An 18,388-nucleotide genomic window follows, 5' to 3' on the forward strand; every position below is an offset into this window, starting at 1 on the left:
ATATATAAAGGGTAAACCTATATTCCAGTAAGTGAAAGTAGGGTACAACATTTAATTTTCTTCCTTCATTAAGAGAAGGTGGACATGGATTTTTTTTATGGGTTAATATCAATGCTGCTACACAAAGTCCTTTATAAGGAGCAAGATACTCTTCCCTAAGAGAATGATGAATATCATGCACCTCACATTATTTATTTGTCTTCGAATTATCAAATGTTATTATTCTTTTAACAAGAAATAATTGTGCATTGCAATATTAAGTGGAATGATCTCTTTCGACGGTTTCACGGCTGAACTTTCCTTTCTAGGGAATAAATTAATCCTAAAGCTACATACTTTAGGGCTGAGATTCTTGCACATATGGGGTGGGAGAAAATTGGCGCAATCCCAATATCAAAATTGGTTGATTCAAATAAAAATTTGATCTAGTATATAAATTTCCTCCATCAGTGCTGCCAAAACAAGTTCTATAGAAATGGTTGAACTTCGGACTACCTCCATCCTAAATTATAAGACGTTTTGTTAGGCTATTTTAGGCTACCAAAAGATCTTTTAATTTGGAATAGAGGAAGTATTTTTTACCATTCAAATCCTAAAATCACAGGAATTTGCTCCAGGAGGGATCGTAACATTGTTTTCCAAGTATTGTCGTTATATTTCTTCTCAGGCAGATGCCAGTATGTGCACTGCAACATGGCATTTCGACCTAACGACATTGATTCTACTTAGTTTGGTCAAGGATAAAACATTAACCATTTGTGCTTTCTCTTCCGTTAAAGTGTTTTTTTTCTAAGTGCACCATCTTAATGGCTAGGTTAGCCGTTCAATAAAGTTTTTCCTTCTCAAAAAGAAAAGTCTATAAAACATGAACAAAGGACCAAGTTCTTGAACAAAGGATGCTTAGCCATTAACATACCAGATGATGCATAACTTCAAGCCAATGATACCACTCGGGTCCAGTACAAAAGAGCAAGCTAGGTTGTCCTAAGAAAAAGAACAATTACCCATTGATCCTCGAAATTACAACATGTATTCATCTGTGCTAGACACGTCCAAATTTTCCCTCTTATCCTGCCGCCAGGACTATTCTCCATCCGCTATGTGTCGCGCTCTCCTGATCCTTTCATCTTGTTAGCCATGATCAAACAAAATCCAGAGTAAGCATTAGTGTGATTTTTTTTTCTTGCCTGGCTAGGATGGGATGGTGATTTGAGGATATCCGTCCATCTTGGTGAGGGAAAGAAAAGGAGGACGAGATAAAATCGAGGTCGTATGTTCGCTCGAATTGTCACGAGAAGCAACAATTATTAGGGCCTCACCACTCACATTCCAACCGCTACCTGATATAGGTTTTACTTCTTTTTTATCGTTTTCTTTAAATTCTAACTTATTTTTATTTTTTCTGATTTTGTTCATGTTGATTGGTAAATGGGAGATCGCATCTCACGAGCGTTCATTCCATGATGTAGATATATATCGATGTGCCCATGTGTATGAAGTATTTCCCCTTTTGTTGTAGACGTGCCTCTATTTTTTCTCTTTTTTTCCATAAAGTTCTATCTTATTTTGACAAAAACAAAATCTGATTTTGTTCTTGTTGATTGATTGTTACATGTGTGAAACTGCCTATGAGTCATCCAGAATCTACTTGCAACTATTCAAGGGGCAAATGATAAATATGTGGTTTTTAATCAATGATCAAACTGGTTTGCTTTTGGAGTTTGGAGATCTCTACTCACGAGCATTCATATTATGGGCTAAGGCTAGCTGGACGGCGGCCGTCAGCAACAGCTAGGTTGTGCTCCCTTCCAGTCCACCAGGACAGGCTGGGGACACAAGTGTGGACGCCTCCTACGGAGGAGGTGTCTTCTACGGTGGAGGTGTCGACCCAGACCTGGTGGTTGATGTCTGGCTAGGAGTAGGTGAAGGTGTCTTTCACTCTTCCTACCGTGGTTGGTGCATTGGGATGAGGATGGTTGGTGGTGTCTCAGAGACATGGATGCCAAGGCGGTGGCCCCGGGTGGTGGTCCGCATGGATGGCTCGTCGGCAGGTGCCATGGCAGTGATGGTGGCTATACTTCTTGGTCATCACGACGGCAAGGGTGTAGTGGCGGGTAGCTTGAGGACACTATTTTTCTTTGGCAATGGGTTGCCCAGATCCAGATCCGGAGGCTGGTGCGCGTCGTCGGTGTCCTCGGTGCCACGTGGTGGCACGGGTGAGCTGCCGAGCGAAAGTTCCGCGCTTTGGCGCCGACGGCGGCGAGACTCGCTGGTGCCGCTATCCTCTTGGGGACGCCGGTTTGGTTCTCATCTCTGTGCCAAAGTTCTGGGTGAGAACCCTCGTCCGATTCGGTTTCGACAACGGCGACGCTTGGGGCTGTTTCCCATCTTGTGGGCGCTGTTGTGGAGCTTACGTGTTCTAGGGCATCTTGTGGTGTTGTAATATAGACGTTCTATGTTTTCTTTCGGCATCATAGTCGCATGCGTTTGTGTTGCCTAGTTATCCCAGGATCCGCTTTGTAAGAGGGCCACCTCACTACCATGTATCGTTCGGCCATGTAACTTGGTTGTGGTGCTTTATATATAAAGCAGGGTGAGAGCCTGTTTCGAGAACATTCGTACCATGATGATGGAAAAACTATCAATGCTCCAACAACCTTCACTGGTTTAATAGTTTATATATGCCGGGAGCAGTCGCTAGGTGAAACTCAAATACAAAGACAAGGAGATGATGAGAGTCGAACACAAGGGATGTAGGAAACCTTGGGAACAGGAGACAACGGGATGAACAAAATATCCAATGATCTTGAGAAGGTAGAACTGAATTGTCATTGTTGATCTTCACGGGAGGAGCACAACATATCTTGTACTGAGAGACTGTAGTTAGGAGGTTAGTTTTATATCCATTGTTTTACAGGATACCCGGTCCGCTGTGGCAGGGAAGAGCACAACATACATACATTCCTGTTGGTACGAACGTAGGATGGGCGACAGAGACGTACATAGCTAGCTGGAAGAGGATTTCCCAAACTATAGCTCATGCATGACCTTCTCTACGAAATTAAATTATATGTGCTGGTCCCATACCTTCACTTTCCCTTATGACCTCAAGTAGATATTCAAACTCGTGGCATTGCATGCCTAGGAATTCACGTGTCCACAAAATTCAGACTCGTGTTTCTGCAGTCCCTTTTTGGTTTCTCTCACACATATTGTACTTAGCTACGAACTTGTGTGGTGCCGCGCGAAATACCGCTTGGTTTCTGGGTGTGTATACATCCTATATGAGACTACTTTTTTATAATTACAAAAAAGATTCAAAAAAGTTCAGAAGTTTTTCTGGAATAAATTTGACTTTCCTTTACACTAGTATATAAATTTCGGGAATAAAAACCCAGCGTTGACTTCAGGCCAAAAAAATATTGCTATATACAAGTCACTATTCACACTATTTTGACCCCAAAAAAATTGCTCTGAAGTCAACGGGGTTTTTTCTTTTGTGGAATCTTTTTTACGAGTACAATGGAAGATCAATTTTATTTCCAAAATATTTCCACAATTTCTTGACTTTCTATTTCATTACTATATTTTTTTTCATATAGCGTGTATATACACCCATACACCAAACGTTCACGCCTGTGGTGCCGCCTCCTTTTGCATTTCTCCCTAGTGATCATCATCGCCATATATAAACTAGACAGTGACCATTCCTAGATGATACATTAGAGCTGCTTAAACCAACCAAGAAAAAAAGGCAATCTGAGAAGGCTCCCATGTCGATCCCTAGGGCGACATTCCGGCGATCCTTAGCACGGCCATCCCAACCCAAGTGGCTCCCTTGCCGCTGCTGCCACCAGGCGTCGGTGGGGCCAGCGCCGAAGGTGCCTGGGGCTGGAAGGTGGCAGCGGTAGCCCATTGGTGGGCTCGAGGCAGTGTTGGGGGCATTTGTGCATACGTTAGCTTGGGCGAATAAGATGAATGGTTGACCAAATCAGGGTCTCCGAGTCAAAGTACGAATAGTTATTATAAACTCTAGCCTTACAAGTTGGAATCTCTCTCTAGTAATGGTGTTGTCGATGGTGGGATGGAGGATATCGCTGCAGATCTAAGTGAAGCAATTCTCCTATGGATCTCTATTCATGTGCTCGGGTCTCTGCTTCTTCCTCCTCCATCGCTCCTTTGTGCGTCATCCAGTTACAAACATCCCCACCTTTGCTATGGGGCTCTCTATTCCGGGTGAAGGGGTTCATGCAAAATTTCACGAAGTTCGTGCTCTTTTTTTAGGGATGCAGACCCTAAAAAAACGTTAATACCACATGGTCAAATGGGTTGACCTTTGAAGGCCTAAAAATCAGGGAGGCTTGGGGATCTCCAATTCCAGAGAAATGAACCTAGCCCTAGTGACTAAGTGGATTTGGCAGATCTCGGAAAATGATGACGGGATGTAGGCTCTGATTCTTAAAGTTAAATACTTACCAATCGTCACCTTCTTTTCTTGCAATGTTAGGGATAGAAAAACTGGAATAGGATTCAAAAATGCAAGGATATCTTCAACTTGGGAACTGAAATTTTGGTTTGGAACGGTTAAGATATCAAATTCTGGCTATCTGCTTGGATAGCTCACAAACCACTCTAAGCCATGTTCATTATTGCAGCTGAGCCTCGGGCGCTAGTTAGCGAAGTGTTTGCTTTCTTCGGTTGCATTCCCCGGTGGAAGGCATTGCCTTGGATAACTTGAAAACCTTGATTCAACAAGTCCATCTTAACTCGAAGCAAGACGTGATCAGCTGGGAGCTGGAGGCTTCGGGCATGTACTCTGTTAAATCTGCTTATTCTAAACTGGTGCAAGGTCCAAAAATTATCTTTGCCAAATCTCTTTGGGACACTCATGTTCCTCTTAAATTTAGAATCTTTTCTCTCTTGCAAGCCACCTTAGATCACCTCCAATGGCTCTCGGCCTTCTTAAGCGGCACGGTCCTAAGAATGAATGTTGTGCTCTCTGTGGAGCCTCGAAAGATGCTAGCGACATTCCTTTCCAATGCGCCCCTACCAAATTCCTTTGGCCCTATGTTAGGAATGTTTTTGGCAGTACTTTGAGCCCAAATTTGATGTTACATGCTCTCACTCTATTAAATTATGTGTATGGTCAAACTATCTGCTTTGCTTTGAGGACGTTTGGGGCTGCATGCATCACTGTGATGCAGAGGCTAGGGATAATCCTCCTTTTCTAAAAAAATCTTTGAGGACGTTTAGTGCAGCTGCATGGGTGCTTTGGACAACTCATAATGAGCTTGCTATCAAGGGAACCATTCATGCTTGTGCTGCTAATTACATCTTCAAATTGTCTGTTTTATTACAACGACGGCGGCCTCTAGGGACGAGGAAGGACAGTGAAGCGGCGGGAACCATCCTCGGCAAGATCAAGCAACTCCATGCAACCCTTAGCGCAGACATCGCAACCCAACTGGCTCTGTTGCCGCTGCTACCATCGAGTGTCGGCGGGGCCAGCGCTGAAGGTGCCTGAGGCTGGAAGGTGGCGGCTATAGCCCATTGGTGCGATTGGGGCGGTGTTGGTGGCATGTGTACATATGGGGGCTTGGGCAAATAAGATGAATGGTTGACCAAATCGTGACTCTGTGTCAAATTACGAATAGATTTTCCAAATTCTAGCCTTAGAATTTGGAACTTCTCTCTGATGGAGGTGTTGTGAATGGTGGAATGGAGGATCCCGCTACAGAGGAACCCCAAATGGATCAAAGTGAAGCAATTATCTTATGGATCTCTCTTCATGTGCTCCGGTCTCTGGTTCTTCCTCCTCCATAGCTCTTTCGTGTGTCGCCTAGTTACAAAAGTTGTTGGCGTAGATGGGTGATCCCTCGTACCAGCGTCGTCTTCTTTTGTGGACGCCACATACAATTTCTTCCAAAGTGAAAGTTGTCAATTTCCTCCCAATCACCCAAGTATGATTGTATACCCTTACGAAAGTGTTTGATCCTCAAAAATCAATCAAGAATACAAGATCTCTATTTTTGATAAATATACATTAGTAAAGAGGTGAAAACTAGCAAAATCATGGTTTAAACCTCATAGTGGTCTTGCATATAATGCAATGGCCAATTACGATTGTATAATCTGTTAGTACGATCATATAATGCAATGGCCAATTACAATCTAATTAAAAAGAGGATGCTCCCGACGATCATTCAATGGTCTTGCATTCGTAATTGCAGTTTCATTTATTCATCACCCTTCCGATTTTGTTTATGTGTAATTCTTGACACAAATATTGTTCCCTGTGCTATAAATTTTTCTACCGGCACGGTGCAAATCATCATTAATATGTATTTTTCCACATGGAGAAATGAAACCACACACACGCCCAAATTTCCAATTTGGTACAAAATCATTTTGGTGCGTGTCATATTGAGCGGATAAAACCGACAGCAAATTTGAATGATGCCAAAAATGAAAACCAGCTAGTTGGAAAAGAGCAGGTGCAAATTTGTGAGATAAAATTCTTATAATCACTTGTGCTAATTTGTAATCTAATGAGGGTCCATGGAAAAAGTTGAGAAAGTTACGAATAACAAAAGTAGGAGAGGACATAAGAGGAAAAAGCTCCCAGTCGGGAGCACAAGCCTAATCCCTCTGGACGGCCACCTCCAGCCTGTTCCTTGAAAACACATTGTTCACTATTGTTATATTTGGTATCTGCAATTAAATGGACACTATGTTCTAGAAAGCATTGCATGCATGTGTGTGCCACTAAAGGTATTGTACAATGGACAATAATGTAAATCTTACAATTAAATATGTTGACCATGCAATTACGCGGATGAATGTCCTATTTCCCACATAATAATATGAGATGTCATATCTGGCGGCTAGTTGTTGGTTTGTCTGTCCTCACATTCCTAACTATTTGTAGGGCCACAACACTTTATGACCATTAAAAGTAATGAGAAGGATCAATAGATATCCATCTTACGGACCACATCTCTCGCTACATAAATACTCATAGACAACTTCTCTTTCCATAACCCAATCTTTATGCACTTGTGTATTTGTCAAGCATGTCGAAAAGCCAAAACCAACCATATGAGATTGCATATATGCATGTACGATAACTGTGCATTCATATATATGGGGAAAAGGAGGCATTAGGAAAGAGACTACGAAATATTGGGTGTCCCTGGTTCGCCTGACCTTGGAAGGTAGTCATGTTCTGGTGGTAATGTCGGTGACCTGGCATCCAGCGTTAACTAGAACAATTCTGCGACCTTGGGATGGGTTGGAGATAGCCACATTAATGCCCTTGCAGCAATCATACAAAGAAGCCAAAGTCCCGTTAGACATGTTTCCTCCCTCAAGGACATAGTGGATCTCCTGTGGTAGATCAAAATCCTGTTGTAGGAAATCTAATTATGCTATGATACCTTCAGCCAAACCAAAGATTATTATGGGGGCAAGCTCGAAGGGTTTGCCAATCCATGAGCTCCCTGCCAATAGAACTTGAATGATTGCCAGAAAGAATAATCACTAGTAGAAAAGGGGGCAAAGGTTCAGGCCGGGTAAGCCCATTAGTCCCGGTTCAGTCCAGAACCGGGACCAATGGGTGCATTGGACCCGGTTCGTGAGCCCAGGGGGCCGCCCGGGCCACGTGGGCCATTGGTCCCGGTTCCTGAGCCCAGGGGGCCGCCCGGGCCACATGGGCCATTGGTCCCGGTTCGTCTGGACCCTTTGGTCTCGGTTGGTGGGACGAATCGGGACCAATGGGCCTCGCCCCAGGCCCACCACCATTGGTCCCGGTTGGTGGCATGAACCGGGACCAAAGGCTCCCCTTTAGCCTCGGTGTTGGAAATATGCCCTAGAGGCAATAATAAATTAGTTATTATTATATTTCCTTGTTCATGATAATCGTTTATTATCCATGCTAGAATTGTATTGATAGGAAACTCAGATACATGTGTGGATACATAGACAACACCATGTCCCTAGTAAGCCTCTAGTTGACTAGCTCGTTGATCAATAGATGGTTACGGTTTCCTGACCATGGACATTGGATGTCGTTGATAACGGTATCACATCATTAGGAGAATGATGTGATGGACAAGACCCAATCCTAAGCATAGCACTAGATCGTGTAGTTCGTATGCTAAAGCTTTTCTAATGTCAAGTATCATTTCCTTAGACCATGAGATTGTGCAACTCCCGGATACCGTAGGAGTGCTTTGGGTGTGCCAAACATCACAACGTAACTGGGTGGCTATAAAGGTACACTACAGGTATCTCCGAAAGTGTCTGTTGGGTTGGCACGAATCGAGACTGGGATTTGTCACTCCGTGTAAACGGAGAGGTATCTCTGGGCCCACTCGGTAGGACATCATCATAATATGCACAATGTGATCAAGGAGTTGATCACGGGATGATGTGTTACGAAACGAGTAAAGAGACTTGCCGGTAATGAGATTGAACAAGGTATCGGGATACCGACGATCGAATCTCGGGCAAGTATCGTACCGCTAGACAAAGGGAATTGTATATGGGATTGATTAAGTCCTTGACATCGTGGTTCATCCGATGAGATCATCGTGGAACATGTGGGAGCCAACATGGGTATCCAGATCCCGCTGTTGGTTATTGACCGGAGAGTCATCTCGGTCATGTCTGCATGTCTCCCGAACCCGTAGGGTCTACACACTTAAGGTTCGGTGACGCTAGGGTTATAGAGATATTAGTATGCGGTAACCGGAAAGTTTTTAGGAGTCCCGGATGAGATCCCGGACATCACGAGGAGTTCCGGAATGGTTCGGAGGTAAAGAATTATATATAGGAAGTGCTATTTCGGCCATCGGGACAAGTTTCGGGGTCACCGGTATTGTACCGGGACCACCGGAAGGGTCCCGGGGGTCCACCGGGTGGGGCCACCGGGTGGGGCCACCTGCCCCGGGGGGCCACATGGGCTGTAGGGGGTGCGCCTTGGCCTATATGGGCCAAGAGCGCCAGCCCCAAGAGGCCCATGCGCCAAGAGAAGAGGAAAAGGAAGAGTCCTAAAGGGGGAAGGCACCTCCGAGGTGCCTTGGGGAGGAGGGACTCCTCCCTGGCCGCACCCTTCCTTGGAGGAAGGGCCAAGGCTGCGCCCCCCCCCCCTCTCCCTTGGCCCTATATATAGTGGGGGAAAGGGAGGGAAACCATATCTAAGCCCTGGCGCCTCCCTCTCCCTCCCATGACACATCTCCCTCCTCCCGCAGCGCTTGGCAAAGCCCTGTTGGAATCCCGCTACTTCCACCACCACGCCGTCGTGCTGTTGGATCTCCATCAACCTCTCCTCCCCCCTTGCTGGATCAAGAAGGAGGAGACGTCGCTGCTCCGTACGTGTGTTGAACACGGAGGTGCCGTCCGTTCGGCGCTAGGATCATCGGTGATTTGGATCACGACGAGTACGACTCCATCAACCCCGTTCTCTTGAACGATTCTGCGCGTGATCTACAAGGGTATGTAGATCCACTCCTTCCTCGTTGCTAGATGACTCCATAGATAGATCTTGGTGACACGTAGGAAAATTTTGAATTTATGCTACGTTACCCAACAGTGGCATCATGAGCTAGGTCTATGCGTAGTTTCTATGCACGAGTAGAACACAAAGTAGTTGTGGGCGTTGATTTTGTTCAATATGCTTACCGTTACTAGTCCAATCTTGATTCGGCGATATTGTGGGATGAAGCGGCCCGGACCGACCTTACACGTACTCTTACGTGAGACTGGTTCCACCGACTGACATGCACTAGTTGCATAAGGTGGCTAGCGGGTGTCTGTCTCTCCTACTTTAGTCGGATCGGATTCGATGAAAAGGGTCCTTATGAAGGGTAAATAGCAATTGGCATATCACGTTGTGGTCTTTGCGTAGGTAAGAAACGTTCTTGCTAGAAACCCATAGCAGCCACGTAAAACATGCAAACAACAATTAGAGGACATCTAACTTGTTTTTGCAGGGTATGCTATGTGATGTGATATGGCCAAAGGATGTGATGAATGATATATGTGATGTATGAGATTGATCATGTTCTTGTAATAGGAATCACGACTTGCATGTCGATGAGTATGACAACCGGCAGGAGCCATAGGAGTTGTCTTAATTTATTTATGACCTGCGTGTCAACATAAACGTCATGTAATTACTTTACTTTATTGCTAACCGTTAGCTATAGTAGTAGAAGTAATAGTTGACGAGACAACTTCATGAAGACACGATGATGGAGATCATGGTGTCATGCCGGTGACAAGATGATCATGGAGCCCCAAGATGGAGATCAAAGGAGCTATATGATATTGGCCATATCATGTCACTATTATTTGATTGCATGTGATGTTTATCATGTTTATACATCTTGTTTACTTAGAACGACGGTAGTAAATAAGATGATCCCTTATTAAAATTTCAAGAAAGTGTTCCCCCTAACTGTGCACCGTTGCGACAGTTCGTTCATTTCTAAGCACCACGTGATGATCGGGTGTGATAGATTCCAACGTTCACATACAACGGGTGTAAGACAGATTTACACATGCAAACACATAGGTTGACTTGACGAGCCTAGCATGTACAGACATGGCCTCGGAACACAGAAGACCGAAAGGTCGAGCATGAGTCGTATGGTAGATACGATCAGCATGAAGATGTTCACCGATGTTGACTAGTCCGTCTCACGTGATGATCGGACACGGCCTAGTTGACTCGGATCATGTAATCACTTAGATGACTAGAGGGATGTCTATCTGAGTGGGAGTTCATAAGATGAACTTAATTATCCTGAAAATAGTCAAAAGGTCTTCACAAATTATGTCGTGGCTCGCGCTTTAGTTCTACTGTTTAGATATGTTCCTAGAGAAAATTTAGTTGAAAGTTGATAGTAGCAATTATGCGGACTAGGTCCGTAAACTGAGGATTGTCCTCATTGCTTCATAGAAGGCTTATGTCCTTAATGCACCGCTCAGTGTGCTGAACCTCGAACGTCGTCTGTGGATGTTGCGAACGTCTGACATACACATTTTGATAACTACGTGATAGTTCAGTTAAACGGTTTAGAGTTGAGGCACCAAAGACATTTTAAAACGTCGCGAAACATATGAGATGTTTCGAGGGCCGAAATTGGGATTTCAGGCTCGTGCCCACGTCAAGAGGTATAAGACCTCCGATGATTTTCTTAGCCTACAAACTAAGGAGAAAAGCTCAATTCTTGAGCTTGTGCTCAAATTGTCTGAGTACAACAATCGCTTGAATCAAGTGGGAGTTGATCTTCCAAATGAAATAGTGGTAGTTCTCCGAAGTCATTACCACCAAGCTGCTAGAGCTTCGTGATGAACTATAATATATCAGAGACATATATGATGATCCTTGAGATATTCGTGATGTTTGACACCACGAAAGTAGAAATCAAGAAGGAGCATCAATTGTTGATGGTTAGTGAAACCACTAGTTTCAAGAAGGGAAAGGGCAAAGAGGGATGCTTCATGAAACGGCAAATCAGCTGCTGCTCTAGTGAAGAAACCCAAGGTTGAACCCAAACCCGAGACTAAGTGCTTCTGTAATAAGGGGAACAGCCACTGGAGCAGAATTACCCTAGATACTTGGTAGATGAGAAGGCTGTCGACAGAAGTATATTGGATATACATTATATTAATGTGTACTTTACTAGTACTCCTAGTAGCACCAGGGTATTAGATACTGGTTCGGTTGCTAAGTGCTGGTAACTCGAAATAAAAGGCTATGGAATAAACGGAGACTAGCTAAAGGTGAGCTGACGATATGTGTTGGAAGTGTTTCCAATGTTGATATGATCAAGCATCGCACGCTCCCTCTACCATCGAGATTGGTGTTTGCGTTGAGCATAGACATGATTGGATTATGTCTATCGCAATACGGTTATTCATTTAAGGAGAATAACGGTTACTCTGTTTATTTGAATAATATCTTCAATGGTCTTGCACCTAAAATGAATGGTTCATTGAATCTCGATCGTAGTGATACACATGTTCATGCCAAAAGATATAAGATAGTAATGATAGTACCACCTACTTGTGGCACTGCCACTTGAGTCATATTGGTATAAAACGCATGAAGAAGCTCCATGTTGATGGATCTTTGGACTCACTCATTTTTGAAAAGTTTGAGACATGCGAACCATGTCTATTGGTGTATATGAATAAAGAAACTCCATGCAAATGGACCGTTTGGACTCACTTGATTTTGAATCACTTGAGACATGCAAATCATACCACATGGGCAAGATGACTGAAAGCCTCGTTTTCAGTAAAATGGAACTAGAAAGCAACTTGTTGGAAGTAATACATTTTGATGTGTGCAGTCCAATGAGTGCTGAGGCATGTAGTGGATATCGTTATGTTCTTACTTCACAGGTGATTTGAGTAGATATTGAGTATATTTACTTGATGAATCACGAGTCTGGATTATTGAAAGGTTCAAGTAATTTCAGGGTGAAGTTGAAAGATCGTCGTGACAAGAGGATGAAATATCTATGATATGATCATAGAGATGAATATCTGAATTACGAGTTTGGCACAGAATTAAGACATTGTGGAAATCGTTTCACAACTAATACAGCCTGGAACACCATAGTGTGATGGTGTGTTTGTACATCATAACTGCACCCTATTGGATATGATGCATACCATGATGTCTCTTATCGAATTACCACGATAGTTCATGGGTTAGGCATTAGAGACAACCACATTCACTTTAAATAGGGCACCACGTAATTCCGATGAGATGACACCATATGAACTATGGTTTAGAGAAACCTAAGCTGTCATTTCTTAAAAGTGTGGGGCTGCGACGCTTATGTGAAAAAGTTTCAGGCTGATAAGCTCGAACCCAAAGCGGATAAATGCATCTTCATAGGACACCCAAAACAGTTGGGTATACCTCCTGTCTCAGATCCGAAAGCAATAAGGGATTGTTTCTAGAATCGGGTCCTTTCTCGAGAAAAAGTTTCTCTCGAAAGAATTGAGTGGGAGGATGGTGGAGACTTGATGAGGTTATTGAACCGTCTCTTCAAATAGTGTGTGGCAGGGCACAGGAGTTGTTCCTGTGGCACCTACACCAATTGAAGTGGAAGCTTATGATAGTGATCATGAAACTTCAGATCAAGTCACTACCAAACCTCGTGGGATGACAAGGATGCGTACTACTTCAGAATGGTACGTAATCCTGTCTTGGAAGTCATGTTGCTAGACAACAATGAACCTACGAGCTATGGAGAAGCGATGGTGGGCCCGGAATCCGATAAATGGCTCGAGACCATAAATCCGAGATAGGATCCATGTATGAAAACAAAGTGTAGACTTTGGGAGAACTACTTGATGGTCGTAAGGCTGTTAGGTACATATGGTTTTAAAAGGAAGACGGACAATGATGGTAAATGTCACCATTAAGAAAGCTCGACTTGTCGTTAAGATTTTTCCGACAAGTTCAAGGAGTTGACTACGGTGAGACTTTCTCACTCGTAGTGATGCTAAGAGTCTGTTGGAATTATATTAGTGATTACTGCATTATTTATGAAATCTTGCAGATAGGATGTCAAAACATTGTTTCCTTGATGATTTTTTAGGAAAGGTTGTATGTGATACAACCGGATGGTTTTGTCAATCCTGAAAGATGCTAATAAGTATGCAAAGCTCCAGCAATCCTTCTAAGGACTGGAGTAAGCATCTCGGAGTTGGAATGTATGCTTTGATGAGATGATCAAAGATTTTGGGTTTATACAAAGTTTATGAGAAACTTGTATTTCCAAAGAAGTGAATGGGAGCACTATATAGAATTTCTGATGAGTATATGTTATTGACATATTATGGATCAGAAATGACGTAGGATTTCTGGAAAGCATATAGGGTTATTTGGAAAGTATTTTTCAATGGAAAGCCTGGATTAAGCTACTTGAACGTTGAGCATCAAGATCTATAAGGATAGATCAAAACGCTTAATGGTACTTTCAAATGAGCACATACCTTGACATAATCTTGAAGGTGTTCAAGATGGATCAGTCAAAGAAGGAGTTCTTGCCTGAGTTGTAAGGTATGAAGTTAAGACTTAAAGCTCGACCACGGCAGAAGAAAGAGGAAGGACGAAGGTCGTCCCCTATGCTTTTATCATAGGCTCTCTACAGTATGCTATGCTGTGTACCGCACCTGAAGTGTGCCTTGCCATGAGTTAGTCAAGGGGTACAAGAGTGATCCAAGAATGGATCACAGGACAGCGGTCAAAGTTATCCTTAGTAACTAGTGGACTAAGGAATTTTCTCGATTATGGAGGTGGTAAAAGAGTTCGTCGTAAAGGGTTACGCCGACGCAAACTTTGACACTAATCCAGATTATTCTGAGTAGTAGACTGGATTTGTATAGTAGAACAGTTATTTGGAATAGCTCCAAATATAGCGTAGTAGCTGCATCTACAAGATGACATAGAGATTTGCGAAGTACATACGGATCTGAAAGATTCAGACCCGTTGACTATAACATCTCTCACAAGCATAACATGTTCAAACCCAGAACTCATCGAGTGTTAATCACATGGTAATGTGAACTAGATTATTGACTCTAGTAAACTCTTTGGGTGTTAGTCACATGGGGATGTGACCTTGAGTGTTAATCACATATCGATGTGAACTAGATTATTGACTCTAGCAAACTCTTTGGGTGTTAGTCACATGGGGATGTGACCTTGAGTGTTAATCACATATCGATGTGAACTGGATTATTGACTCTAGTGCAAGTGGGAGACTATTGGAAATATGCCCTAGAGGCAATAATAAATTAGTTATTATTATATTTCCTTGTTCATGATAATCGTTTATTATCCATGCTAGAATTGTATTGATAGGAAACTCAGATACATGTGTGGATACATAGACAACACCATGTCCCTAGTAAGCCTCTAGTTGACTAGCTCGTTGATCAATAGATGGTTATGGTTTCCTGACCATGGACATTGGATGTCGTTGATAACGGGATCACATCATTAGGAGAATGATGTGATGGACAAGACCCAATCCTAAGCATAGCACTAGATCGTGTAGTTCGTATGCTAAAGCTTTTCTAATGTCAAGTATCATTTCCTTAGACCATGAGATTGTGCAACTCCCGGATACCGTAGGAGTGCTTTGGGTGTGCCAAACGTCACAACGTAACTGGATGGCTATAAAGGTACACTACAGGTATCTCCGAAAGTGTCTGTTGGGTTGGCACGAATCGAGACTGGGATTTGTCACTCCGTGTAAACGGAGAGGTATCTCTGGGCCCACTCGGTAGGACATCATCATAATATGCATAATGTGATCAAGGAGTTGATCACGGTATGATGTGTTACGAAACGAGTAAAGAGACTTGCCGGTAACGAGATTGAACAAGGTATTGGGATACCGACGATCGAATCTCGGGCAAGTATCGTACCGCTAGACAAAGGGAATTGTATACGGGATTGATTAAGTCCTTGACATCGTGGTTCATCCAATGAGATCATCGTGGAACATGTGGGAGCCAACATGGGTATCTAGATCCCGCTGTTGGTTATTGACCGGAGAGTCATCTCGGTCATGTCTGCATGTCTCCTGAACCCGTAGGGTCTACACACTTAAGGTTCGGTGATGCTAGGGTTATAGAGATATTAGTATGAAGTAACCCAAAAGTTGTTCGGAGTCCCGGATGAGATCCCGGACGTCACGAGGAGTTCCGGAATGGTCCAGAGGTAAAGAATTATATATAGGAAGTGCTATTTCGGCCATCGGGACAAGTTTCGGGGTCACCGGTATTGTACCGGGACCACCGGAAGGGTCCCGGGGGTCCACCGGGTGGGGCCACCTGCCCCGGGGGGCCACATGGGCTGTAGGAGGTGCGCCTTGGACTATATGGGCCAAGGGCACCAGCCCCAAGAGGCCCATGCGCCAAGAGAAGAGGAAAAGGAAGAGTCCTAAAGGGGGAAGGCACCTCCGAGGTGCCTTGGGGAGGAGGGACTCCTCCCTGGCTGCACCCTTCCTTGGAGGAAGGGCCAAGGCTGCGCCCCCCCCCCCTCTCCCTTGGCCCTATATATAGTGGGGGAAAGGGAGGGAAACCATATCTAAGCCCTGGCGCCTCCCTCTCCCTCCCATGACACATCTCCCTCCTCCCGCAGTGCTTGGCGAAGCCCTGTTGGAATCCCGCTACTTCCACCACCACGCCGTCGTGCTGTTGGATCCCCATTAACCTCTCCTCCCCCCTTGCTGGATCAAGAAGGAGGAGACGTCGATGCTCCGTACGTGTGTTGAACGCGGAGGTGCCATCCGTTCGGCGCTAGGATCATCGGTGATTTGGATCACGACGAGTACGACTCCATCAACCCCGTTCTCTTGAACGCTTCCGCGCGTGATCTACAAGGGTATGTAGATCCACTCCTCCCTCGTTGCTAGATGACTCCATAGATAGATCTTGGTGACACGTAGGAAAATTTTGAATTTATGCTACGTTACCCATCACTCGGTTCATGCCACCAACCGGGACTAAAGGGTTTGTCCTCGTTGCGCTCAGAGTTTAGTCCCACCTCGCCAACCGAAGGGCGCTCACACCTGTTTATAAGCCCGTCCCTCTCTGCCTTGTTGAGCTCCTCTCAAAGTGAAAATATATGCCCCTATACTGGGAATTTGACCTAAATTCATAGTGAATTTCTCTGAAATTCATAGAAATTGATTATGAATTTAGGTTGAATTTTCTCTATAGGCGCATCTATGTTCATTTTTTAGTAAAGTTAATCACAAACTTGTGATTCACACAAATTTCAAAGATTTCGAATTTTAACTATTCTAATTTGAAAACTAATGGCACTAACAGAAAGTTTATAATTTTTGGTTCCTAGGTTAAGAGATACATAGCTGGAGAGGGATCTCTGTGGAGAAAGATTGTAGATAGTAAATATAATACTTAAAATCCTAATATTATGTGCTGTAGAGACCCACACCCTTCCCAGTTCTGGAAGAGTTTTATGTGGGCCCTACAGGCAGTGAAGATGGGGTATGAATGGCAAATAGGTGATGGTAGATTGGTTAGATTATGGGAAGATACCTGGTATGGTAACACTCCCCTAGCCACATAGTACTGGGACCTATATGTTTTGGTTAATGAAAAGAATAAAACCATTGCAGATCTCTAGGATGGACAGGAGCTCAAATGCACCTTTAGAAGGACCTTCTCGGATGAACTGATCTTACAACGATTTGAATTGATTGAAATACTTTCCCTGACTGACTTTACTCAGGGGACAGACTCTTTGATTTGGAAGAGTATGAGTCTAAAGGAGTTTATTCTTCTAAGTCTCTATATGCTATTGTTAATTTCAGCGGGGGTGTAGCCTATTTACCTCCCTGATGTCTGGAATGTGAAAGTACCACCTAGAGTTCAAGGGTTTTTGTGGCTTTTTTCTCAGAATAAAATCATGACTTGTGATAATTTGAGGAAAAGAGGCATAGAAAAACCACTAGAATGTGTTTTTTGCAAAGAGATTGAGTCTGTCCATCATTTGCTCTTTGAATGTGTAGTAGCTAAGCTGGTCTGGACTAAGGTAGAATCTGTCTTTAACATCTCGGTCAGTGGCTTTGTTTCTGTTGCGAAAAACTGATTATGTGTCAAGAAATGCAAGCAACTGAATGTTGTGAGCTCCGCTGTCCTGTGGGGACTTTGGAATTTTAGGAATTATGTAGTCTTTAATAGATGCTCTTGGATTTCTATGAAACAGGTCTTGGGAAGAGTCTATCGTTATCTGAGGGACTGGACCAAGCTGTTCCCAGATCTCTAGGGAGGGAAAATGCAAGAGTTTCAGGAACTGATCTGGGAGCGGCTGAGAAAACCATTGATGCTGGAGCCGGGCTGATATGTCGCAATTGGTTTGAAGATCAAAATGCTGGAGAGGGGATCTGGAAGAATGCAGTGAGAAAGGCTGCTCATGGTGGGAGGACCACTCTGGAGTATCAACTACAGCACCCCGAGGAAGCTGACAGCATTCACGTGGTCAACATCGGGTGGGGGGCTCTGTCAGTTTAGAGGAGTTTGGCATAGATGTTGCTGAGTTTGGTGTGTGTTAGCTTAAGGTTGGTGACCTGAGGTTTGTAGTTCCAGGTGGCAAGTTACTTTGGTGGTTCTGTTGTTTCAAGTGTTGGCGTTTGTGGGAGGAGGCATGATGCTTCTTCTCTCTGAGTCTATTTCTTTATTTTGTCCTGTTGAGTCCTGGTTTTGTAAGACTTGTCCTGCTGTGGTTTCTTTCTATATGAAATGGAACCGGGGGGCGATCCCCTGTTTATAATTTTTCTAAAACTAAAAGCAAAAAAGAATTTAAAAATAAAGCAAAAAACAA

At 43.8% G+C, this 18,388-nt stretch overlaps 1 protein-coding gene across 1 annotated transcript in view; it reads left to right on the forward strand.

The window, feature by feature from the left end:
• Positions 1-18,078, forward strand: part of LOC123172045 (homeobox protein HOX1A-like) — a 35,378-nt gene extending 17,300 nt beyond the window's left edge. The window contains exon 6 of the mRNA XM_044589089.1: positions 17,774-18,078. Coding sequence (XP_044445024.1) covers positions 17,774-18,078 — 305 coding nt within the window. The remainder of the gene's footprint in view (positions 1-17,773) is intronic.
• The last annotated feature ends 310 nt before the right edge of the window (positions 18,079-18,388 follow it).

The sequence above is a fragment of the Triticum aestivum genome, unplaced genomic scaffold, assembly GCF_018294505.1.
Source record: "Triticum aestivum cultivar Chinese Spring unplaced genomic scaffold, IWGSC CS RefSeq v2.1 scaffold3A_scf_1089, whole genome shotgun sequence".
NCBI classification, from domain to species: Eukaryota; Viridiplantae; Streptophyta; class Magnoliopsida; order Poales; family Poaceae; genus Triticum; species Triticum aestivum.